Source organism: Carya illinoinensis, chromosome 7, assembly GCF_018687715.1.
Source record: "Carya illinoinensis cultivar Pawnee chromosome 7, C.illinoinensisPawnee_v1, whole genome shotgun sequence".
Lineage (NCBI taxonomy): Eukaryota > Viridiplantae > Streptophyta > Magnoliopsida > Fagales > Juglandaceae > Carya > Carya illinoinensis.
Window position 1 is genome coordinate 34,819,657 of NC_056758.1, and position 18,424 is coordinate 34,838,080.

Sequence of the window (18,424 nt, forward strand, 5' to 3'; positions counted from 1 at the left end):
CAAACACATATTATAATATATTTACATTCAAATAAAATTTTAATAATATTTATAAAATATTACGGTTTATAAATTAATTTAAATCATCTAAAATTACTTTAACATCGAAATGTGTTAATAATAATATTATTCATCAATTTTTTATTTTTAAGAGTAAAAGTAGCTTTAAATGTGTTAATGAAAAGGGTCGCTCTACAGACAGCCACTGGTGAAGGTGCAGCGTGCTGGAGCCTGGATTGTAGTTGCTTAATTTTTGTTTTATTTAAGCAAAATGAGTGGTAAATAAAAAGGAAAAATTCTATTGGCAATGTCTGGGAATAACAAAAAGCAAGTATTTGAAAAGGTAAAATGACCTGCTTATCCTTCGTCCGATTCAAAGTGATTTTCCGCCATCTCCCATGGAATAACAAAAAGCAGGTATTTGAAAGGGTAAAATGACCTGCTTATCCTTCGTCCGATTCAAAGTGATTTTCCGCCATCTCCCATGTCCCTGAGAGGCGAAGTGGCTCAAGTGAGTGTGGAAATGGAGACGAAAAGCCCTCTCCCATGTCCGAACACGGTGACTGTTCGGAGAAACCCTCACCGGAGGGCCAGGCCTACCCCTTCCACAACCGCTCCCCAAATACCCGTCCCATCCTCATCTTCCTCGACGATAGACCGAGATATTCCATCATTTCCTATCCAGGACATTCTTTCGATAGAAATCCCCCAGAAGGGCCAAAGCCCTACAAAACCGGACCTCCCGTCCTCATCGTCCTCTTCTACCGATGCTCCAGTCTCCGAGAACCTCAGAGTCTACCTCAGAATTCGGCCCCTTTTGCCGCCCAAGGCCACGGTCCGAAACGGCGGCGCCGGGGAGCAGAACCATAGGTCGAGAGCGAAGAACGCGTGGCCCCAAAACTTAGCAAATAAGGGCTCTGCGAGGGACAAGAACGCTATGAAGAAGAGTGGTGAAGCTTGTCTCACTGTCAATGATTTTCAGTCGGTGATACTATCGCCGCCCTTAGCTTTAAAAGAATCGAAGCGAATCAAGTCTGAGGTTTACGGGGGGTTTTCTCAAGTGTTTCCGCCCGACTCGTCTCAGGTTTCTTGCTTTTCTAGTCCGATTGGTTACCATGAAAATGCATTAAAATAAGAAGTATCTGAATATACAACACGGAATATTCTGATTGAAGTGAACTTTCCGCTTAACTAGTTTGGTTTAGATGCGGAAAAATATTAATTTTTTTTTCATTAGCATTCTTGTTACTGATTATCACGATCTTTTGGAATTTGTCTCTGATGACAACACAGGGTGAAGTGTATGAGAGAATGTTGAAGCCTCTGGTGGAGGATTTTCTCAAGGGCAAAAGCGGAATGCTTGCTGCATCGGGTCCTAGTGGCTCCGGTAAGACTCATACGGTCTTCGGGAGTCCTAGGGAACCTGGTATGGTACCGCTTGCGCTACAACAGATCTTTAAGCAGTCAGAGGGAAATAATTCTGAGACATTCAGGTACTTGGCAATTATGCAATTACGTCTACAGATATCTACATTCTATTTAAGAGTTTTGAATTTGCCAGAGTCCAATGCATTGTGAATGTGGGGTTTTTGTCTAATTTTTTCCCAGATGCGGTAGCATTATCAGTACATTCGTAGTTCAATGATTCTAATTGTTAACATGTCTGGAGCAAATCAAGGTTGTAAAGAAAGAGACTTCTCGTATCATGTATTTTCAGGTCATTTTCTATATCAATATTTGAAATAAATTCAGAAAGAGGAAAAGGAGAGAAGGCATATGATTTGTCACCTGATGGAACTGAATTAAGCATGCAGCAATCAACCATAAAAGGCCTACAAGAGGTTCATAGATATTTCTGTTTTAGTGAACATTGGTTCTTTTGCTGATTTACATTAACATCTATGTTGATGATGGAGATAGAAATTCTGATCGGATGATGGAGATAAAACTAATCACATGACTTGTCTGTGTTTGCAATTGGTGTAAACAGGTTGTTATTTCTGATGCTGGACAGGGAGAGTCTTTAATAGCCCGTGCTATGTTAAAACGTGCCACAGGAATGACTAATGCAAACAGCCAGTCAAGGTGAATGACAAACAAACTAATTTTTTCACTGATATCGTTATTGTATTTTATAGTTAATTTAGATAAGAAATATCAAAATAGTGTTGTGAGTAGTAGAGATTTAAATTGTCACTATGATCAGTTCCTGTTATGCTTAGTTGTTATTCAGTTAGATTAGTTAGTAGCTAGATGCAAACACAGCAGTTTAGGTAGCTATTTGGCTAATCAGATCTAGAATTAATCACTGACTCTTGTCTATATTCAGTTAGCTGGTTTATGCTCTCCCCTTCTTTTACAATTTTGCAGCCGGTCGCAGTGTATCATTAACATTAACAGCGTTGTGAACAAGGTTGATGAAGTTGGTAACAATGCTGTCTTAACCATTGTTGACCTTGCTGGAGCTGAAAGAGAAAAAAGGACTGGGAATCAGGTACTTTTCCTTTAAAATAAGCTGATTTGTTTTTATAAAAGTAGTAGTTGCAAATTGTTGAAATATTTGCGGGTTTGATTATGATATCTGGCTGTATGATTATCTATATTAAGAGAGTAATTAGGAAAAGATACTTTCTGATTAATTACCTCAGTGGGGTAACAGAAGATACAAATGGGGTAATAGAAGGTAGCGCTTCCCCTACCTATTCTATTCTTGAGGGAGCAGTAGGGTCGGAAAAAGTGGAACTACAAGGATTGTCAGGGGGTGAAGTAAATTTCAGCAATGCCATCATCGATGGAGGGGAGGAACCTTTTATGGTGACAAAAACAATGGACAGCAACCATTTAACTGTCGAGGAGACTTGGGATTTTTCATTGGTGCCTAGTGTAGAGGAAGGCTTAGAGTTGGAAGTGTAGTGGGCTCTGTGTCTGGGGATAATGCCGCTCCCCTAGTTTCTCTTCCTCCGTTAACTGATATAGTAGGTTCACCATCGGATTTGGTTCTCAATAAATTTAACGGGTTTAAGCAAATCGTGGGGATTTCAAATGATGCATGTGAAGACTAATTAAAGCTCTATTCACTATGATTGAGGCGAGCCACACGCTTGAAACCAAATTAAATTTCAAGAAAAATAGGGAGTTAAAGCGTTTTTCATGGGCAATTAACTACGATGCTAAGGGAGGTAGTTCAAGTCCAGAGACGACTAAAGGGAGGGCATTGTGAAGAGACGGTCTTGTAGAGGGATTTGAATTAGTTGTACGGGAAACAAGAGGTTGGGATTTGGGAGGTTTGTTCCATTCCAATTCAGGTTTGGTGTATTTAGGGTAGTTTTCACGGGCTTTTGGGTGATTCGGGGCACTATAGTGTGGGCTAGATGTTTTCTTGTATACATACAGTGTACTTGGTTACTCGTATTGATATATATATATATAATATTTTTACTTTAAAAAAAAAAATTACCTTAGTAAAATAATACAAGGGTATATATATTGTTTACAGAGCCAAAACAAATATCTACAATTAGTTACATTCTAAACACATGTTGGAACTAAGAGCTTGTTTGGGATTGAGTTTGAAAGCTTAAAAAGTGCTTTTAACTGTTTAAAAGCTCATTTAAAGAAAAAATAATATGTTTGATAAATTTATGAAAAGTGCTTTAATCACCTAAAAAAGCTGAAAGTCTACTTTTATAAAAAACACCAAATTGAAACTTTTATTGAAAAGCTCATGCAGATAACTATAGATTTAAAAAAAATTAATTTAACTAACTTTAAAATTGCTTTAGATACATGTTTATCAAACAGTAAACATCTTTTGAAGTATAGAGCTTATTATTTAAGTTATAAGCTATAAACCCTAAAGCTATAAGATATATTTCCCACCGCAATCTCAAACATGCACTAAGTCTAACTAGAAAATATAAGCAAGTCAAAAACTTGGAATGATACATCAATTAGAAACTTTAATACTCCCCCTCAAGATGGAGAGTAAATGGAATGAACTCCCTTGTATTATTTTACTGAGGTAATTAATCAGTAAAATACCTTGAGGAGATCGAGCAATTTCCAAACCAAGGAAGTATTTAAGCTGTCCAAGATCCTTCAACTTGAATTTTGTGTCCAACAACAATTTTAATTAATCAACAGAATTTAAATCATTATTGGCAATCAAGATATCATCAACATACACAAGAAGAGCAATAAAAGAATCACCATTGGAATGTGTAAGAAGTGAATAATAAGCTCTAGCTTGAGTAAAACCAAGCTCAAGAAGTGTAGTGGAAAACTATTGATGTGATGCCTGCTTCAAGCCATAAAAGGACTTGTTTAGTCTGCATACTTTAGACTCTCCCTTAGTATGAAAACCAGGACGTAAAGTCATGTAGACTTCCTCTAGCAAATCACCACGTAAAAAAGCATTATTCACATCAAGTTATATCAAAAACCAATTCTGAACAGCGGCTATAACAAGCAGTGTGTGAACAGTAACCATTTTTGCCACAGGTGAAAAAGTTTTAGAATAGTCCAAACCTTCAAATTGGATATAACCTTTAGCAACCAATCTCGCCTTATATCGTTCAATAGAACCATCAGTTCTATATTTGATTTTATAGAACCGCTTACATCCAATGGTTCATTTACCTGAGAGTAGGGAGGTAACAATCTAGGTATTATTGGTTTCTTGAGCTGCAATCTCAGCAGCCATAGCATCTCTCCAACGAGAGTGTTTGACTGCTTGACGATAGAAAGCAAAACATCTATGTTTAGGAGATAAATGATGATAAGAAACAAAATGATTAAGAGCATATTGATTACCTGCTGGAATAGAAACATAACCTGTGGAATTTGATGCAGAGTGTGTAGTAAATGAGTTACAATAATAATGCTGCAAATAACCAGGAGCTCCTTGGATTCAAGATAATTTACAGACTGGTAAGGAAACTGTATAGGAATTTGTGGATGAATAATTTGTATGTGAATTTGGAGATGAAGGATCTTGAGTTGCAGGTGAGGTTATGTTTATAGCTGTATCTGCAGAAGAAAAAACTCCTAGGAGGAGAGGGTAAAGTGACTGTTGAAGGCACAGTAAACATTTCAGGTGGTGATGATTGACTTGGAAATGGCAATGGAATAATGGGTGATTGCACTGAAGTGGATTTAGATGGGCACACAAAAGGTAAGGAAAGAGCAACTTTGTAAGGGAAGATATGATCATGAAAGACAACATGTCTTGAAGTAAATGTGACTTTTGTAGCAAGATCTAAGAGTTTGTAACCCTTTATACGAAAGGGATAACCAAGAAAAATACACTGCCGTGCTCTAGGATCAAACTTAGATCGAGATCTAAGTAAAGAAGATGCAAAACAAAGTCACCCAAAAGTTCTAAGATGATCATAACTAGGAGGGGAATGAAAAAACAACTTACAAGCAGATTTATGACCTAATGTAGGTTTTGGTAATTTGTTTATGATGTGAGTGGCTGTCAAAATGGCATCACCCCAAAATGGAAGAATTAGATGGGATTGAAACATTAAGGCCCAAGTTGTGTTTAAGAGATGCTAGTGTTTTTGCTCAACAATAGATTTCTTTTGAGGAATTCCAACACAACTAAGGTGAGGTTTGGATAGTAAGTTGAGATGAGATGAGCTGAAATGAAAGTTGAAAGTTAAATAAAATATTGTTAGAATATTATTTTTTAATATTATTATTTTTTTGGAATTTGAAAAAGTTGAATTGTTTATTGTATTTTTTGTGAAAATTTGAGAAAGTTGTAAGATTAGATGAGATGAGTTGAGATGGGTTAAAACCATCTTTGTATCCAAACCTAGCCTAAGTGGATGTAGCATACCTTTGGAATCGAGACAAGATGATAATGAAAATTCAATACCATGATCAGTACGAATTTTCTTGATTTTGGTATGTAATTGGGTTGTGATTAACTTGAATAATTGAAGAACTATATCCATGTGGCTTGTGTATAGTCATCAACAACAGTTAAAAAATATTTGTGACCTTCAATAGTGGGAGTAGAGAAAGGCCTCCAAACATCACAGTGAATGAGGTCAAAAGGAAACTCAGAAAAATGAGGATTATTGGGAAAAGTCAGCTTTTTTTGTTTGGCCAAAGGACAAACATAACAAGGAAGATGAGAATCTGACATGTCAGGAACAAGTTTATTGAGAAATTTCATCCTTGAAACAAAAGGATGGCCTAATCTATGATGCTCGAGTTCAAACAGTGTACATTTTGATGAATTCGAACAAACAGACAATTCTTTAGCTAAATTTGAAGAAAATATAGACAAAGACTGAGATTTATGTAAGTCATCGAGGAAAGAGCCTGATTGTTGCAGTAGGTAGAGTCCTCCTTTTTGTCTACCCACTCCTATAAGCTTCGAGTGAGTCAGGTCCTGTATGAAAACAAGATCGGAAAGAAAGAAAAAGCAGCAAGTTAGAGACGAAGTTAACATGCTAACAGAGATTAAATTGAAAGAAAAGGTTGGAACACAAAGAACATCTCTAAGAATGAGAGTGTTAGAAATATGGGAAGTGCCAATGTGTATGACAGAGACACATTGGCCATTCGGAAGTTTGACTGTAGCGTTTACGACTGGAGTGAAAGACACATTGGCCATATGATCTGTGGCTCCCGAATCAAGAATCCAAGAAAGAGAATCAAGATTATTAGTATTACTGCTAGTAGAGGAAAAAACTGAGGGAATGTGATGATTTGGATTATGAGAAAAGGAAAATATACCAGCAAATGGAGAGGTAACAGAAGTGACTACATTAGCAGTGTGCTATGGAACATCAGAGGAAGAAACAGAGTTGGATGGTTGGAGCAAGGCTAATAGTTGCTGATACTGAGACTCAGTCAAAGAAATGGGAGATGCAACGGAAGAAGTGTTGTCAGAGACAACCTGATTTGCCATGGACTGCTGCCTTGGCTTGAACTTATATCCTTGCGGAAATCCATGGAGCTCGAAGCACTTCTCAACAACATGACTAGTGGCTCCACAATGTTTACATACTGGACGTTCGTTGTTGGACATGGATCTTGTAGGATAAGCATTATCAGCTTTTATAGCAAAAGCATGATTCTCAGATGAGGAAACGGGGAGGACCGAAATCTCACACTATTGCTATTCTTGTAAAGCAATGCTGAAAACCTTGTTAAGAGGAGGCAAAGGCTCCATTAAAAGGATACGAGCCCTAACAGAAGAATAAAACTCATTTAAACCAACAAAGAACTGAATAATTCGATCTAGGATATGAACAACCCACAAGAACAAGCCGGGATCGGCTTGTAATTGATTAATTCGTCCCAAAGTGCCTTCAGCCTTGTAAAATAGGCACTAACAGACAATTGCCTTTGAGAAAGAACAGAGATTGATTTTTGTAACGGAAAAATGTGAGGACCATTGTGGGAGAATAGTTCCTTTTAAGTCATTCCAGATCTCATATGCTGTGTTGATATAAAGGATGCTAGCAGAAATTTCAGACGAACCCCAGGATATTACCATATTGTTGCAACGCATGCACAAAACAAGCTTCGGATCTGTCGGATTTGAAGGCTTGAGGATGGTTCCATCAACAAACCCTAATTTGTTCTTTGCAGACAAGGCCATTTGCATCGATTGGGACCAATTATGATATGATAATTGTCACCAGTAAGTGGCTGGGTGACGAGAACGATACCAGGATTATCGCCTGTGAGAAGGAAAAATGGGCTAGCTGGTTCTTCCCTTGAAGAGGAAGAATGCATTGGTGCCATGAGGGAGAGAAAGAAACGTGTAGAAGGTCTTAGAAATATGATACCATATTAAGAAAGTAATTAGGAAAAGATACTTTCTTATTACTTACCTCAGTAAAATAATACAAGGGTATATACACTGTTTACAGAGCCAAAAGAAATATCTACAATTATGTTTACAGAGCCAAAAGAAATATCTACAATTAGTTCCGTTCTAAACACATGTTGGAACTAAGTCTAACTAGAAAATATAAGCAAGTCAAAAACTTTGAATGATACATCAATTAGAAGCTTTAATAATCTACCTGATTGCTCTCCTATAACCCTGGTAATTTGTTGTTTCTCACATTAAAACTGGATACTATCTAAGATTTGAAGCTCAGAAGGGGCTCTATACGTTTCCGTTAAGGGTAACAGTCTCTTGGAGCTGGGATAAAATTTTAATTCAGGATACAGTTCTAAATTTCTTTCATGGTAGACATGTAATGTTCTAGGGAAGCATTGGAACTCTAGGCAATAATTGGAGTCATTTTTCCGTTTTTTCTCCAAATTTTCCAGTACTATTACCAGATTATCAGAAATATAAGCTTAAACTACGATATAAGATTTAAAAGAACATCTTTGGAACAAGACTTTAGGGATTCATGATAAGATTGCATGACGTTATCTTAAGCATTGAAGGGTAAATGTCACATGTATAGTGTTGCAACTTTGGTCGGGCATATCTAATCTTAACTTGGTCTGACAATTTTCAGGGGACAAGATTGCTTGAAAGTAATTTTATCAACAATACATCAATGGTTTTCGGCCTGTGTCTAAGAGTATGTATCCTCAATCTGGTTCATGGATCTCGTAGTCATTCATGCTATATCTTCGTAATTTTCCTTAGTTGCTATACTTGCTCAGCATTTAATCATTGATTGTTTCACTTTATTGATTGAATACATTTTATTCCTTCCATTCTTTATCAATCTCCATTTTTCCGTGTGCACGTGATATAGTTCCTTTCTTTTTTTACAGTCACTGTTGGAGCACCAAAAGAACCCCAAGAAGCCATTGCAGAAGCACTTCCAGAACTCATTGGTAATGATTCTTGTAATGATTTCAGATGTTACTTTTATTAATGCATTTTAGCTTACAATCCCTTTTTTCAATACATCTCCCATTCAAGGGGCGAAACCTTTCGGTTTGTTGTTGGCAAGAAAATATTGCTACACAGTCTTCTAATCTTTTGGTCTTTTTACTCTTGGATTGATTAACACATTCTCATTGAATCAAATATAAGCTACAATTGTGATTTCTTTCTCTTAACAGTTGACCAAATACCTGCGAGATTATTTGGAAGGAAAGAAGCGGATGACACTGGTATGTAGGTTGTGGTAATGGGTAATGGTGCTTTCTGTTTGATGAGATCTTACATTGCCAATTTAGTAATCTGAAATTAGCTTTCACTCCACTTTTCTCCAACAAGCTTCTGAAAAAATCTTATGCTTTTTTTTTTCTTTGCACTTGCAGATTTTAACAGTTAGAGCCGGAGCAGAAGACTATCTTGATACATCCTACTTGCTAAAACAAGCTTCACCATATATGAAAATCAAGTAAAATAATATAGCAGTACACGTATTTTTTTCCAGAAATCAAGACTGTCTTGTAATGTTAATAATTTTAGGTTCAATAATGTTGAGGAGTCTTCCATCAAGAATGGTAACAAGAGGCATGTCCAAGCATTGCCTAGAGTTGAGCAGCCGAAAAGAATGAAACTTAGTGGCCTTGAAGCCCAGGCGGTATTTTATTCATCCTTTTTGGTGTCCTAAATGTTTCCCTTTTAGAGTTCTAATTCTGTGCATATCACTAACATCAATTAATTTTTTTCCTCCCCGCATTTAGGCGTGCCTACTGCATACTGTAATTTGTCAAGTCCATTTCTTTGCATGGGGTTCGTAAGATGTAATGTAGGTTCAATGAGGATTGAATTATACTCTGGCTTCCAAGTCTCATGGGTACTGTTTTTGAAGTTTAGGCTTTTCTTTTGATATCAACATAAAGAACCCAGAATGGGATGTAATATTTTTTTTCTTGATAGGTTTGGTGAAAGGCCGATAATTTACCTGATCTATGTGGTCACGGGTCTGAGTTTTAATGGGTAAAAAGATATGTTGCATTTGCAGTGTCTTTGGGATCCCTCATCATTAAAAAAATATTGCAAAACCGGTTGAGTAATGCCTTTTTGCTTATAGCTTTAGAAGTGAGGAATACGGCATGCATGGGAGAAAACCTCCCCTATGATTTAATAGAATTTTTCTTTTTGAAACTCTTGTACATTCCAATTTGGAACTCATTTCTTTCTGAGTTCATCCTTGCCATTTAAATCTGTTGGATTATGTCACAATGGAACATACACAAGAAATTGGTTCAATATTGGTACTAAATTATGATATGCAGTGCTCTTCCCCAAACTTAAAATATGTTCAAACACTGAGGACACAACACTTGTCTACCAACATCTGATATTTGTTTAGATGGCTTGTAAATAACTCATTCTATCACGTGTAAAAAGTGCCCAATGAAAGATTTATACTTCTTTCATGTACTGTTACATAGTCATGTTTTATTGATGATTTATTTTCTTACTATCTACAGTCCTGCAGACAGAAAAACACTCAAACATGTTTTTTCCCCTAGGCTCCTTCAAACATATTTATTAATGGTTAATACTAACACAGCATGTGCAGTATCTAAATTTATAGCAGTTGCTGGGCAACATCCTCCGTTTTCATGAAACGTGAAACTCATATCCTGTTCCACATAATGACTGAAAATGGATTTCCTTGATCATCATATCTGCTGTTGGATTTGATTCCTGAGATCCAGTTGTTGGTCATACTTTTCAGATTGTTATTATGAATATTTCTGTGATTTTAGGCTTACATTTATCATCACTTGTACTTTGATTTGATTTCAGCCTGAAGAAGGAAAGTGCATTGGAGAGGAGCAAGGGCTTTCTGAGGAAGGTTGTAGAAAATGCATTAATTTTGTGGTTTCTCATTTTGTTCTAGTTACTTGACTTGCCTTTTTTTCTGGTTTATTTTTAGAATATCTGGTATATTTGCTTCTTTTCAGAGGCCTCTCAAATTTTCAGATTGGATGTTAATGAAAATGCAACCAGAAAGTCAGACTTTCCTGGCTTGGCCGAGAAAGAGAGAAACCATCAGATCATGCAAAATTTCACTAAAGCTATATGGAACGTCTTGAAGGAATATAACCAAAAGCTCAAGGTATTAATTATTTAATAGTAATTTTTGGTTAAACACTTTTTTTCTTGTATATGACCCATGTACTTGGGCTTTTACCTATTCCTACGATCTATAAAATCTTATTTACCGATAAAAAAAAATTAAAAAAAAAAAGTTTTGGTTAAACATTTTCATTCTGTACATGCCAGATCATGAATTAGTAACTGCATCCAATCTCCATGAATGTCCTGAAGTTTTGATATCTCTATCAATGCAATTTCATCAGTCAACTGCCTGGCACAATCTATTCCAAATTTCTGGTTCTGATCAGGTGGCAGAGAGTGAAATCCAGAGTCTCAAAGAAAACCTTACAAATGAAAAGACTAGAAGTCTTGAGCTGGGAAAAGAGCTGGAGGATTTGAAGTCCTGCTGTACTTGTTCCAAGGGACTTCATGGTGATGCCTCCTTGGTTAAAATATGCACAAGTTCAGAATCCATTGTAGAATTAAATGGATCTAATAATGTTGAAGAGGTTTGCACTACAACAACACAAACCCCCCCCCACACCACATCCCTCCTTTTAACATGCTGTTTAATCTTCTTTTGCATATTTTCCTGGAACTACTCACTTTCGTGTTTTGTTTATCATATACATGTAGTTATGCTCTGATAAAATAATCTATACTTGATGTTCAGAAAGATGTGGACCTTCATTCTTCCAGCCTCAGGGCATCTAATTGCAATGACACTCTTGGAAAGTGTGACTCCTGTCCAAGACAGGATAAATATGTGTTCTCACAGGTATAAAGATCTCTGCAATTATTTTGTTCAATCTATTTTCATCAAGTCCCGGCCCTGGTCTTATATGATTCTACACTATCTCATGTGGATCTGGGAGTTAATAGTTATTTGTTTGCTTGGGATACGCCTATTTTCTTGCTTTAATAAAATCTCTTATTACTTATAAAAAAAAAAAAAAAAGTTATTCGTACATTTTGTTACATGTTTCTTTTGATCTCTCAAATATGATTTCTATTTTCTTTCTTTTTAGTGCTTTTGGCAATATAACAGTATTTGGATTGTATTTCAAGGAAAAAGGTGGAAACTTTTCCTTAAAGTTGAGTGGATTCAACTGTGTTGACAATAAGCAAGAATCTGATGCCACTGTAAGGAAGCGTCACCTTATATTTTTTTATTGGTGTCTCCTTATGTGAAATCCTTTGATATTGTGAAACTTTTTTCTCGAGTTTTCAGGAGAGTAGTTCTGATGTTGACATACGAAATGCTTCACGTTTTTGTGTTGAAAACTGTAACCAGCAGAATTATCAGGTATGACTGTTGAAGTTGGGAATTTTTTATATTAGGAAAGAAAGAACTTGTTTTTACTCTCATGTGTGTTGAGAATAGTTGGGGGTATAACATATTTTTGACATTGTGTAATCAGGTAGGTGATATCTATCCCAAGATCAGACATGACCTGGGGGATTTAAATGAGTCTAAATCTTTGGGAGTCAAATATAATTATCCAGATGCTAATGTAACAGGTTTGATTCAAAAAGTTTTCTTTTTGTGTGCATATTGTGCTATAATGACTACTTGTTCTATGATATGGAAACCATTGGTAGTTAGATGCTTGAATTATTTTGAATAGTTTATAGGATCTAGATAACCAATGTGTCCTTCAGAACTGGTAGATGCAGGAGATCTTGTTGTTAGCAATTAATGTATCTTTTGTGATTTTTCCATATGAAGTTGTTCTAATGGGCTTTGTTTAGAAGGTAGCCCTAGCTAATCCGAAGGGATTTGGATCCCAATAGTATGGTCTATGATTAATGCCATTCTTCCTTATCTAGTAGTATATTTTTCAGCCTGGTTTCTATCTGTAAGTAACAAGTTCAAGGCTTTCAGAGGTTGCTATCAGCTATTCTCGGTCACATGGCATAGTTAGAGATGACAGCTGTTCATCCGTGGAGCTGGACCAACTTCTTACCAAGGAGGATAAGGTTAAATTCTCTTTCATGACTTATTCTTTGATCTGAAGTGGTGCTTTTTCCTCAGGTTTTATGTGAAATGTGTGTTTTTTCTGCTTTGATGGTTAGTTTGTAATGTTTCTTCAAGTTCGATATCCAGCTAAACACATGAAAAAATACTGCTCTGTCATTACATACATATATCTGCTTCATTTAACTACTTTTTTCGCGCATTAGTTATATTCAATTGCCTATACTGCTTCTCATTAGTCTTTTTACCCAAATAACAGCATACGTTGTGACCTGAAGAACTTGGTGCTTGCATTAAAAGCAGAAGAGCAAGGCTACCAAGCTGGGACCTGAATTGGCTTTGCCACTATCCCTAAAATGAATTGCTTTGAGCTTATAGAAACACCCACACATCTGATTATTTTGGCCATTGTCAGGTCATCCCCACAGACTTTAAAACTTTATTTACAATTAAAACTAAGGTATAAATTGATTAAAAGATAATTCAACGCTTCTTGAACTGAAGAAGTTACTCTGGGGGCGAGCTGTATAAACCAGATGTTCTTGTTTTGAAGCTCTGGATTCACACTCTTAGGGCCATTGGAGTGGGGGAATTTCCTCTTGAACTATCCGAGGTGCAATTGCGGGAAACTTCTTGCTAAGGGTGTGTGCACCATCGGAATTAGTTGGGACTTTGTTCAGGACACCCGGTGCCAATCAAAAGGAAAAAAAAAAAAAAAAGAATTGAAGAAGTTATTGGTCCCTTAATAGAACTTACATATTTTTCTTGCGAATTGAAAATCATTCTTGGGAAACTTTGTACCTTTAGATGCATGCATACAGAGTAAAAAGTGGTTTCATGGTTCTTTTTCTTCTTTGGATCATTTTTTAGGAATCTTGGGATTTGCCACCATCACCTAAAGAAGATGCTGCATTTACCCAAGCACGCAGTGGTCTTGATGTGCTGGATAGTGAACCTATATCTGGTACTCCCTATAGAGACTTGAATTTGGAGAAATTAAGCAGGTCAGTGGGTTGTCGTTTCATTTTCAAAGTGTTTGGCTGCACACACTGTCTTCCTTAATAATCTCAATGCTGATGACAGAGCTTCTCACAATTAATCAGGAAACCTTTGCTTGCATCCTCGATATGGCCAAGGGACTGCAGTGCACTGGATGTTGAAGATGGGATTATGGAGCCAGTGGTAAGTTGTTTGTGTGTTTCCCTGTTCTTTGCTATTTTTATGCATATACATTCACTTAAAATGTTTTGCGATCTCTCTGAGATGATCATGGGAATGCCAACACATTTTCTCATTTGTTAAATGAAAAATAATTTTATATGGATAATATGATGCAAGGCTTTATATAAATTTGATATGCTCTCTTTTCTTCTCTTTCTTGTTCTTTATCTTTTATAGGATTTGTTGGATCCACCTCAATCACAAAAGGAAAAGGTTACATTTACCAAAGAATGCGATGCTGATGTTGTGCCAAATATTGAACCAAGAGTTGATTCTTCCAGAAAACTCGAGAAACCAAAAAGGTAACCGGGGTTGCCTTCCATATTTGAACTTGACATGTCACAATGTGTCTTGCCTTGGATCTTGTTGAGGCTATTAAGTTTACATTTTTTTTTTCAAGGTGGATCTCTATCTTTGTTCCTGAATCTATTTGCATTTTATTGCCAAAAATTAGGAGACTTTTGCCTGCATCATCCATATTGGTGAGGGATTTCAGTGCCTTGGGCGTTGTAGATGATGTTGAGAAACCAAAGGTAAATTTGACAATTCTGCTGTTTTTTTTTTTTTAGTTTGCTATTCCTGTCTGAGGCACTAAGGAAACAAAATATTCCAAGTGTCGAGGTAAATTTGATAAAATCAAGTTTGTACCTCAATTCACTGACGTAGAATTAGGAACCAAAACAATGTTTTTTTAACACCCAAGTAGTGAAGTAGGAGGAACTCTTCATAAGGTGGGAATGGACACACTACAAAAATAGCCTTGTGGCTTCATTTTGGCCTACGATTTACCGACAATATATCTGAAGAAATAAGAAAAGGACAAGTCTTCTAGGAAATATTATTGTATATTTCTTTTAAATCATATGCAGAGCAATAGACCCGGAAGGAAACTGGCTATGGATGAAAGAAAAACAACTCAGGGTAGGATCGCTCTCCTGCGCCTACTTAAGATCAATCCTCCCCCGTAATATAGCAACGCTGTTTTACAAGCAGGAGTAAAAAACGGCTCCCTTTATTTTTGTTTTATCTTTTCTTTTCTTTCGGTTTGGTGTATAGGTGGGACTTTGCAGGCAGCTCTAAAGCTTTTACACAATATGTTTGAACTCTCAGTCGTTTATTCTGTCTAACTTGTGTGCACCTCCATGACTAAAATGTTCGTGATTCCATGGTTTAGGTTTTAGACTTGGGAGATTCCTTTGTCCTCTCAATTGTTTGTAGTCTCGAGCTCATGGCTCGGTCGAAAATCTGCCTTGGGATTTTTTAATTTAAAAAAAAAATGCAGTGTTTTTGGGCTACAGATCGACAGCGTAGGGACAGTTGTGGGCTTTGATCGGTAGTATGGCGTTGTCTGAGCATAGGTCCAAGTACAACAAACAGTTCCTATGTCCCACGCCGATTTATTCTTTATTTTTGGTCGGTACTGGCCCAAGCTATTTATATAAGATTAAGAAGTCGGGTCACTCTAAAACTGGTAGTTAGATGAGGTGGGGGATTGTTTAGATGCATCTACAAAACTACAACTGAGCGTTGGTGAAATCGGTTCGCCCTGGGAGTGGTGTACACTTGGGTTTATCTCAATCTTTGTGTCCCACCGTCGTGCACAATGTCCTACATTGTGGCTGATCACGATGGACATACTACCAGCTGCCCATTGTTATATTTGTAGCCTACCATTGGGTTTGCTACCAAAAAAATAAAATACTACATCACCATCTCGTTCTCTATTCTCATTTTATTGCGTTGGTATTTTTTATCAATCAAGAAATCAGTTTTTATTTCTTAAAAAGTAGTTTTAGATTTGATGAAGTCACCTCAATCAATTCAGTAAGATAATGATAAAATAAAGGTATAGTTGTAGCATTTATTAGAAAGAACTGTGAAAAAGGACTATTTTAGTTGAGTTGAACAAGTCGGAATTAAAAGTTATTGGAGAAATGAAGGAGGCGTAAAATTTGAAATCTGGTTAATGGTTTGTACAAATTTTAAATAAATAATTTTTTATAGAAAAATAAAATTTTTTATAATTCAATTTTTTTATAAAAAAATGTATATAAAATTTTTATTTATTTGAAACTTGTATTTAATATTTGTTATGAAATTAAAAGAGAAATGATATTGTAAGAGAGAGGATATTGCAAGAGAAAGAATTGTTACTTAAATATAAAGCTTGATGATATACAAGTGAATGATATTCGTATATATAGGAGTATAAAGAAGTAGGTATAGCTTAAGTTTTAATTGATGGCTAAAGATTGGTCTTAATTGATAACTCAATAGTCTTAATGGTTATGTATGGTCATACAAATAAATTTATAACACTTTCCATTTGGATAACTATACATAAAGAATATGCCTCGTTAAAACCTTGTCAAGGAAAAATTCAGTGGAAAAAAATCAATGGCAAAGGAAAAAGACTACAATATTCATATATATTTCTAAGTACATTAAGATTATCTTATTAAAACCTTACAAAGAAAAATCCAGTGGGATAAAATTTTAGTAAAGGAAAAAGAGTACGATTAGTACAAGTCTTAAAGACATTACTCCCACTGAAAAGTGTATGATAATAGGTTTTCAAGTCTCCACATTCTGGTGTTCTGCAAAATCTTCTTAAATATTGCAGTTGGTAATACTTTTGTGAATAAATCTACCAAATTATCACTTGACCGTATCTGTTTGACATTAATTTCACATTTCTCCTGAAGTTCATGGGTATAAAAGAATTTAGATGAAATATATTTGGTTCTATTACTTTTGATATATCATCTTCTAATTTGACTAATACAAGCAGCATTATTTTCGTATAAAATTATTGGACTATTATTAATCATTGGAGGACCACACTTTTCTTAAATATATTGAATCACTAATCTTAGTCAAATACATTTTCAACTTGCCTCATAAAATGCAATGATTTCTGAGTGATTTGAAGATGTAGCATATAGTGTTTGTTTGACAGGTCTCCATGATATAACAGAATTTTCATAAGTAAATATATATCTAATTTGAGATCTACCTCTGTGTGGATCTGAAAAATAACCTGCATCTGTATATCCAACTAATTGTGGACTTAAACCATATTAATAAAATAATCTCATATTAACCATATTTCGGAGGTATCGAAAGACATATTCAATGTTTTTGAGTTAGTGTGGAACTATATCTTGCAAATAAATTAACTGAAAATACAATATCAAGCTGAGTGCAATTTACAAGATATATCAGAGCTCCAATTGCACTAAGATAAGGTATTTCAAACCCAAGAATTTCTTCATCGTCTTCACAAGGACGAAATGGATTTTTCTGCATATCAAGTGATCAAACAACCATTGGAATACTCAGGAAATGAGTTTCGTCGATGTAAAAGTGTTTCAAAACTTTCTCTGTATAATTTGACTGATGAATGAGAATTTCATTTTGCAAATGCTCTAACTGCAGGCCGAGACAAAATTTCATTTTGCTAAGTCCTTCATTTCAAATTCAATTTTTAAATATGTAGCGGTTCTTCTGATCTTTTCAGGAGTTCCAACAAGATTTAGATTATCAACATAAATCGTAATAATAACAAATTTGGAATCTGACTTCTTAATAAAAACATATGGGCATATTGGATTATTTTTAAATCATTCTTTCAATAGATATTTGCTCAGGCATTTATACCACATGTGTCCGGATTGCTTTAACTCATATAAAAAATTTTGAAATTTAATAGAATACATATTTCTGGATGTACTCAGATTAGAAGTTTCAGGCATTTTATATCTTTCAGAAATTTTCATATATATGTCAAGATCTAATGATCTATATAAATATGTAGTGACAACATCCATTAACTGCATATACAATCTTTTTGTAATTACCAAACTAATCAAAAATCTGAATATGATTGCATCCATAACAAGAGAGTATGTTTTCTCATAATCAATCTTCGATTTCTATAGCAAACCTTATACAATAACTCGTGCTTTATATCGCACAATTTCATTGCTCTCATTACGCTTACGTATAAATATTCATTTATATCCAACAAACATTACACCCTTTGGTGTTTATACAATTGGTCCAAAGACCTCTCGCTTTGCTAGTGAGTTTAATTCAGTTTCAATAGCCGATTTCCATTTTGGCCAGTCGTTTCTACGTCATCATTTTTCGACAGTTCTTAACTCAATTTTTTCATTATTTCTGGTAATATCGAGGGCCATTTTATATGAAAATATGTT

The 18,424-nt window shown here is 35.5% G+C and overlaps 1 protein-coding gene across 6 annotated transcripts; it reads left to right on the plus strand.

The window, feature by feature from the left end:
• Positions 1 to 383: 383 nt before the first annotated feature.
• LOC122314680 (kinesin-like protein KIN-6) lies at positions 384 to 15,412 on the plus strand. 6 transcript variants are annotated; one of them, XM_043130187.1, is made up of 23 exons: positions 387 to 1,084; positions 1,294 to 1,493; positions 1,718 to 1,841; positions 1,991 to 2,085; positions 2,371 to 2,494; positions 8,505 to 8,570; positions 8,770 to 8,832; positions 9,064 to 9,114; positions 9,265 to 9,347; positions 9,419 to 9,530; positions 10,712 to 10,760; positions 10,870 to 11,024; positions 11,314 to 11,514; positions 11,679 to 11,783; positions 12,074 to 12,148; positions 12,237 to 12,311; positions 12,427 to 12,526; positions 12,891 to 12,985; positions 13,854 to 13,987; positions 14,087 to 14,165; positions 14,382 to 14,506; positions 14,659 to 14,737; positions 15,074 to 15,412. In XM_043130187.1, the coding sequence occupies exons 1-23, from the start codon at positions 485 to 487 to the stop codon at positions 15,170 to 15,172; spliced, it is 2,889 nt and encodes a 962-aa protein (XP_042986121.1). In that variant the 5' UTR covers positions 387 to 484; the 3' UTR covers positions 15,173 to 15,412. The 6 variants fall into 6 exon arrangements, 2 of the variants coding, with proteins under 2 accessions (XP_042986121.1, XP_042986120.1); XM_043130186.1 differs by having other exon boundaries at positions 388 to 1,084; positions 9,419 to 9,533; XR_006243856.1 differs by lacking the exons at positions 14,659 to 14,737; positions 15,074 to 15,412 and having other exon boundaries at positions 385 to 1,084; positions 9,419 to 9,533; positions 14,067 to 14,165; positions 14,382 to 14,398.
• Positions 15,413 to 18,424: the final 3,012 nt, after the last annotated feature.